The 8,187-nt window shown below is 42.6% G+C and overlaps 1 protein-coding gene across 1 annotated transcript in view; it reads right to left on the minus strand.

Annotated features, from left to right (window-relative positions):
- The window catches only part of LOC124169550 (homeobox protein engrailed-1a-like), a 62,371-nt gene extending 54,401 nt beyond the window's left edge, over positions 1 to 7,970 (minus strand). Inside the window, exon 1 of the mRNA XM_046548193.1 lies at positions 7,108 to 7,970. Within this exon, the coding sequence (XP_046404149.1) occupies positions 7,108 to 7,780 (673 nt within the window). The 5' untranslated portion in view covers positions 7,781 to 7,970. The remainder of the gene's footprint in view (positions 1 to 7,107) is intronic.
- Between the last annotated feature and the right edge of the window lie 217 nt (positions 7,971 to 8,187).

Below are 8,187 nucleotides of genomic sequence, written 5' to 3' on the forward strand. Positions count from 1 at the left end.
AACACTCCCAGAAGAATCACGTAGCCAACTCGTTTAGACCCCAACCGAGCAACGTCAGCATCAAACAAACGGATATTTACGAGTCGCGCGCTCATTCGTAATTTCTCGCTTAAAAGCTACCTTTCCTAATTGCTTTAGCGAGTCTTTGAGTGAGGAATTAGATGAGGACGATTGCGAATACATAGAAATGAATAAATAGCTTTGGTGAGCGAGGCCCCCGAACAACACGTGGACTGCAGCCTGGCAACACACACCTCAACTACATGGCAACCCCTTCCTTGCACGTCAAAGGACGAACTAAGAATACCGCGCGCAGGGAACATTAATCGTCCTTAAGGGTCCTTTGTCTCCCGAGCAGCGCGACACTCGACTCAGCCATCCATCTGACTCCCGCAATTCGTCTCTCTTCTGTCCAACTGGACCTCCCCCGCTGCCACACATACTACCACCGCGAGAAGAGGAAAAAAAGCGGTTGAATTTATACATGAGTTATGTCCTCCGATATCAATACTTGAGCGAAACGTAATGGTGACTGCGGCATTGCTAAAAGTAACAGCCATAAAAAATAGCTCAGAATAACAGTAAACTCACTCCCTCCATTAATCCTTTTTACTTATCATTCAACCATTTCACCGTGCAAGCATTGCCCCACTTGTCACCTGATTCACTGTTTTCCACTGGTTTACTCTTTGTTGGTTTTTAAACTGATATGTTATTTTGTCTCATTTCATATTTTTCTAAAATTTTCATTTAAAGTTGCGTCACGGCTGTCTGCGAAAATAATTTAAATAAATCAATAAAAGGTCAGTTAAACTATAAACCAAACTAGAAAATGAATTCAACATTGCTTTTTCGCAAAATTTCAATCTGGAATTGCAAACCAGCACTTGAGTTTTACAAGGATATAACTCCAAAATACAGCATGGAACAAGAAACGCCATTGCCGTCTCGCTCACCGCAGCAAAGCAGGGGTGAAATTCAAAACGTACATGACCGGCAATCAGTAAATCCGCGTTTGAATACCACGTAAGCCGTACGATATATTCACTGCTAATTTCACCTTTGCTTACGATAAAAGTATATAGCCAGTATTTTACAAAACCGTGTAGCTATCATTGAGTTTTCTTACTTCAATCTGTCACTTAAGGAGCAAATTAGAATCGTGTCATTCTTCACACTACGTCGAGCACTGTAACGGTTACCATTACATTCGGATGGAAATAATTAAGATAAAGAAAGGTAAATTAAGCTGATTATACATCAGAATACAAAGATTCTAAGCGTCATTCTTCCCCTGGATCACCACGAACTATTATAGCGGAAAATAACATGAGTAAAACTCTGCTCTCACTGGGGTCGTTGAAGACGTGCATTTCTCGTCTCTTTTTCTAATTGAGACTTGTTTATTTTTCCTGGATAAGACACACAGATATTGAAACGAATTTATTATAACATAAACTGTTGGAAATAGAACCGTAAGTTAAGTGCCTGTAAGAAATATCCCCGAAGAAAATGAAGTCCAGGAAGCCGTCAGTTGAGAGAACCAATTAAACGACCCTAAGTTTCCAATCATCCCCCTCAGCCAGAGGTGTAGAGAACCTAAAATTTTTCTCGATGATAAAATAAGAGTTAGGCTTGAAGAATGTTGGGATTTGACGGATTATATGAAGGCTTCCTCTATAGACTTTATGGAATAGGTACGTGACTCATCTGGTTAATCGTCAGAGGAAAGTTCAGGAAGTAAGAAGTAAGGCTCTGAGTCAACGTGCACGCTGCTATAGAAACCTTCTGTGCATGTTTCACACACTCTTAAAAATTTTTGGTGATGCTCATCATATGATCATCTCAAATCAACAGCCCGAAGATTGGTTTGACACAGCTATCAATTCCGCTCTCCCATTTGCTAGCCATTTCAATACTAAAAAGCAATTAATCCGCAAAAAACCAAATTGGTATCAAATTTTTCATGGCATGAATTTAACTTATAAAGGATACCTCATTTTTTCATGCGTACAAAGTAAATAGATATCAAAAAGGAGAAGATTAATAGCTTCCACATCGTGCCACATATCATACAAGAAGGAGAAGGCTCAAACAAATGGTTAAATTGACTTTTGAATTTTACAAAGAGATACTAAATCCGTCAATTTATCCAAGACGCTCCGCTATGTGGAGTTAATATTTCTCCCTTGAGCACTGAGCTACGACGATCCGTAATTAATGATCATTTTCAAATTTATTATGGCACCGTGAAAAACCTTCTCATCCGCTCTCTGAATAAAACTATTTCCCGATGCAAAGGCTTTCAACCCGTTTTTAATTAATACGAGTACGCTTAAGTGAAGCGACTATGTTGTTGCGAGTGCGGAGTATAAATGGGGAAGGCAAAGTTTCAGGCAGGTTGGTGATTAACGCGATCCGCGCTAAGGTAAAATAAGACATGGTGGATAATAACCAGGCTCGCGATGTTTGTCTGCTTAATTCATATCTCCCGGCGAGGGAAATACGTGCAGCTGAGTACATCATATCTCACTCCACGGCTGACTACTGGCGAGTAGGTATAATTCTGGATATGATTTAGACAGCGTCCCCACGTAGGAGGTTCAAAAGTACTTCGGATTTATGAGCGTGACATGAATGATCGCGGTTCCCGAGGGGCAACATGAAATTTCCCGATGTGCACTTGCAGCAAAGACCGTGTGTGATTAATTGCACGCCGCTGCGGCATAAATTTGGTGTGATTTTTCTATCAAAACGTTTTCGCATTTTATCATCTTGAAAATGTATTACCAGCCCGTATAATTCTCTTTGCATCGAGCGTATAACTTTAAAATATTCACAGCAATTAAGACAGAGGACTCGAGTTTAAACCTCACCGAGTTCAATCTCCATACACCAGGGTTATATCACCAACGAACATCATTGAATATACTGCTATAGAGATATTTATTCCAATTACTTTCATTGCATAAATTAAACGTTCCGATTGTTTTTAGACCAAATAACTTGATAAAATATTCACAGCAATTTAGACAGAGGACTCATATTTGAATCTGACTGAATCCAATTGCCAAACACTAGGATTATATCACTAATCAACATCATTGAATTTACTGCTATTGAGGTATTTATTAAAATTATTTTCATGGCATGAATTAAACGTTCTATATTGTTTTTATCATAAAAGACTTAATAAAATTACTTCACTTAAAGTTGAACTAATTGGTTACCACTTAAAAGGTTAACCTCGTATTCGTTAAAAATCATTCTAATGATCTCTATGTTTATTGAAGCAATTTTACAAGGTTATTTATAGGAATACCACTACTTTAAACGGCCTCAGCTATCAACCCATCTAGGGGTACTTCTCATGTGCTAGATATTTCCAATTAACCGTGCATCGCGTCCGACTCCATTTCTACATCTCATCAAGGGTAGAGCTGAAGTGGCTCATCTAAGCAGAGCTCATTCAAACTTCCCACTCCCCATTTTACTGACGTTTCCCTCATTTTCAGTCCAAGTTATTTCAATTTCCCCAATTTTTCATAAATTGGGAAAACGGGCAAAAATAGGGATTTCATGAATAAAGGCAGCGAGATACGCGGAAAAATAAAATTAAGTCACCATCATAAGTTCCCAACATTCCCAAGAATTATTTAACGTAGGTATCCATTCCACTCTCTAATACGCTGGGCCTTTGCATACTGACTTATATCTTCTCTTTTATGCCCTTCATAAACCGTCCTACTTCAAACTAAAAGATGGTGAGAAGGCCAACGGAGATATTTTCGGCATTATTGATCGAGATTGGAAACTAAGGAGAAAGCCATCATCATCAGTCAACAATCTTAAGATTGGTTTGACGCAGCTATCCATTCCGCTAGACTTATCATAGTGATCTATTTTTTCTCTTTTACATCCTTTACAATCTAAGTCCTATGTAACTCATTCGGGGCCGTTCCTTGCCCTTTTTCCCTTCCACCTGTCCATCTAATATTGTCTTCATCAGGCCATCATGCCTCATAATGTGGCCAACTAAGTTGTCCCGTCTTCTTCTCGAGGTTTTTATATGAAAAATCAGTAAGGTATCATAAATAAAATTAAGTAGCGCCCAGTTGGAACTACTGCATTTGACTAACAAGTGCCGCAACAGGCCCATCTCAACACTCGAAACGTTGCAACTTTCCGCATCTTCGACCACGATCTTTGCTGCACCTCTGGAATTTTTCCCGACCATAATACAATTTCCCCGACATTCCCGTACCTTCCATACCTTATTTTCGTTTCCTGAGTTTTCCCTGACCGGAAAACTCCTTCGAAAACGCATTGTTGTCAAACGCATGAACTTTTCCCTTAAAAATTATTTGAATCGTCTCTAAATCGCTATACTTCCCACAAAAGCAAGGTATAAAACATAGTTTAATCAGTAAAAAAACAGCCATAGTCCGCCCAAATACTAAATGTGAGAAAAATGAAGATCATTTCGGTACACGGAATAGTTTCCCTTGCAACCAAAGGTACTGAACTCCGATCATTCCCACCGTTCAAGCTGCAAGCTGCTGATGAAAGCTCAAACCCACGCCCAGTTTTCAAACATTACTTGAGAGAATTCCTTTAATGGAGTAACTGTCCAGAAAAGGTAAGTCTTACGTAGAGAAAGCTGGTAACGCAAAGATAAAAAAAATACTAGCGAAGTGTGGATTGCAGCCTGTACTTCTAAAAATAGTAATTGAGGAAAAAAACTGAAATCAAGCCATCTTTTCCTTGAAGTGTCTCGCGATGAAAAAAAGTGAGCAGCCATGCATTTGGACTGGGCCGAGAAAGCGTAGTGCGCTCCTGTAATATCTTATCCAATGTGATAATGAACTGTGAACGTTTTCCCGGAGGGAAAGCTTTCAATTAACGATAGCTTAATTAATTTACTCTTAACGAGTGAAAAAGTGATACGTTTATCAAAATGTATACTACCTGGATTAATGACATAAATGAGGTGTCGGCCATCGGTGGTAAGCAGGTTCATCAATTACTAATTATCCAATAATTCCACTCAAAAAATTAATTGTGATAATTAACCGTTGTAATGCACATTTATGTGACAATTACACTTTGTATTTATCCCATCAACCCTCAACGGGAATGATCCATGGACAATGACAGCAGAGGGTAGAGGTCTTCGAAATGTGGTGCTACAGAAGAATGATGGATCAAGTTAGTAATGAGGAAGTCAGACGACAGAAGAAAAGCCTCATGAAAACCTTGACAAAGAGACGGAACAACCTTAAAGGCCATATCTTGAGACATGATGGCCTGATGAAGACAATCGTCGAGGGACAAGTGGATGGCAAGAACGGAAAAGGAAGACCTCGAACAGCATGCATGGAGCACGTAAAGACAAGTATAAACGAGAATAAGTACGTAGGTGTGAAAAGATTAGCTGATAGGAGAATTGAGTAAAGAGCTGCGTCAAACCATTCCTAGGATTGTTGACCAGTGATGATGATGATGATGAGTATGATAATATATATGAATACATAATACAATATGTAATTTTATTATACATTAAATATATTAACTTCTTTTATTATTACTGGCGTATTACAGTTGATACAATGATATAAGTCATTCATTCGTAGCATTAATATCACACAGTTATCATACTTGGAATTTGAATGGCATAATATCAGCAGTCAGAAAGAAGAGGACATGGTTTCATGTGGTCCTTGCTTGAGTTCGTCTCTGCATTTAACTTCATTATCGCCACGAGTAATGTGTACTAAAAATTGTGATTATAGCCTTGCATCAAGGATATTCCTCATATTATAATTCTCCTGCAGGGCCTAAAAGTATAACTCCATTTCAAAAACGTATCCCCCGGACGAAACCCATATTTCAACGAATGCTCATGGCACGCTGGATTTAATACTAAAAAATAAATGGGTAGCTCACCGCCTGGAGTTTTCCCCGCGTAATAAGATTTTTAAACATCTGTCTTCCATCGATTATCCATCAGAAATTGGGCTTATTATGTTCAATTGGCTGAGATGATGTTTATCTACAAACGAGGAGGGATTTATTCCGCTTAGCCTTCTGATTTTTGTCTTTTTCCTGACGCATCAGTCTAAACGCCTATTTAAAACTACTACAGAGAACGTTTATGGGCATACCGAATTTTCATTGTCAACATTTTCATTCATATTTAATTTTATAATGCTACCACAGAGGGAATTACTGAGATGAAAGTTTGATACTTAAGATACCTACAGTCAAAAATGTAATTTTCTGTACTACAATCCTAAAAATGGCAAGATGTTAGTTATAGCTTATCTCAGGATATAGTAATGGTTAAGAGCAGGTGGTGAGTTCTCGTAAGTAATACCTTTCAGCATTCGCCTGTGTAAAAAAAGAAATAAATTGGAAACTACCTACTTGCAGCCTAAAACATTGGAGATATACAACGAGTTAAACCGGTGTAATTGCGAGACTTCACGCAACTCAACAACCGTTTTTTATATAGCTGACCGTCACGCTTTTTACAACTACTAAGTATTATTATTATAATACAGGAGAGATTTAAAGTTTTCCACCAGCCATATTACTGCCTCTATTAAATTTCAATATTTGATATCCAATAACGGCTACGATTCAGTAATTCATACATCTTCTTTCTCTCTGTGTGTTGAATAGGAAAAAACGAAGCGGCCAGAGGCCAAAGTACACGTCGAAGTGCGAGAAGTTTCCCCAGAATGGTAATGCAAGAGATAGATCACCATTGCATAGTGATTTCATTCAAAATTCGCATTTGCAATAAAAATAAATACATAACCGTTTTTGCATAGCTAACCCTAAAGCTATTTCTCAACTACCGAACAGAATTATCTTTAAATTCAATAGAGAGATTATAAGTAAATAATTTAAAATTTTCTACCAGCGATGTCTTTGCCCCTGGTAAACTTCAATATTTGTTAAGCTAAATTAAGGCTAATATTCAATAAATCAAGCGACAATCTCTTTGCCGATCAGAATAAAAAAAACGGGGCGGCCACAGGTCAAAATACACATTAAAGTGTGAGAAGTTTCCCCAGCAATATAACGCGAGAATTGGCTCACCAGAAGAGGGTCTGTCCGAATATCGGGTGCAGTAGACCCACGCCGGCCACAGCATCGGCTCCTTGCTCGCTCCGTTCTCTGGGTTGGGCAGCTTCGACTCCTTCGATTCCTCCGCTTTGGCCGGCGAAGACGCCTCCAGACCACCAGACGAGGCCGTCGTCTGCTGTTTGGGCGGCCCTCCGACCTCGGACGCCGCCGTCGGGGGCAGATCTCTCGTCGGCGGCTGCACTTCGGGGGCCTTCCTCTTCTTCTTGGGGGCGGCGGGCAACGGGGGCAGGGAGGGAAGGGTCGGGGGCGGAGACGGCGCCCTCTCCTTGCCCCCGAGAAGCAGCCTCCGCCTGCCCCTCTCCTCCTCCTCTAGTACGGCCCGCAGGCCGAACGCGGGCCGCAGGATGTTGTCCACGGAGAAGGGCAGGGGTGTCGGGGCTGGGGGTTGCGCCACCACAAGAGGGTGCCTGATGGCCGCTCTCGGGTTTGTGGAGAGGGCTTCCTCGGAGGGGCGCAGCCTCAGGAGCGGGTGCGGCTGGTGATGGTGGTGCGGGAGCAAGGGCGAGGCGCTGTGTGGGTGCGGTGCGAGCAGGGGAGAGGTCGTATGCGGGTGGTGCGGTAGCGGTCTGGCGGGGGACGTGGTCAGTAACTCCGGGGGCCATCCGCAGACGGTGGTCGCGTCCATGGATGGCGGCGTGCCCCCCAAGGCGAGGCCCCCGAGGGCCACGCCGGCCGCCAGGATGGCCTGCGGGGCCACGATGGACGGGGGCGGGGGGCAGGGGGCGGAGAAGGGTGATAGGTGGTGGTAGGGTATGTGGAAGAGGGGCGGGGAGCCTGCGTAGTAGGAGGAGGCGGAGGAAGAGTCGGAGGCGGAGGGGGAGGGGTGGGGGAGGCGGGGGAAGAAGGTCGGGGGCGGGTCGTGGGGCAGGAGGGGCGGCGGGGGCGGTGGTGGCGGAGGGGGTGGGCCCGAGGTGTCCCCGTGCGCCGTCTCGGGTTCGAACCTCGAGAGGGGCGGCGATGAGGATATCGAAGAGGTGGGGCAGAGAGGGGGCGAGGAGGCGGGGGAGGAAGTGGAGTGGGGGCGGTGCACGT

This window comes from Ischnura elegans, chromosome 12 (genome assembly GCF_921293095.1).
Source record: "Ischnura elegans chromosome 12, ioIscEleg1.1, whole genome shotgun sequence".
Taxonomy (NCBI): Eukaryota; Metazoa; Arthropoda; class Insecta; order Odonata; family Coenagrionidae; genus Ischnura; species Ischnura elegans.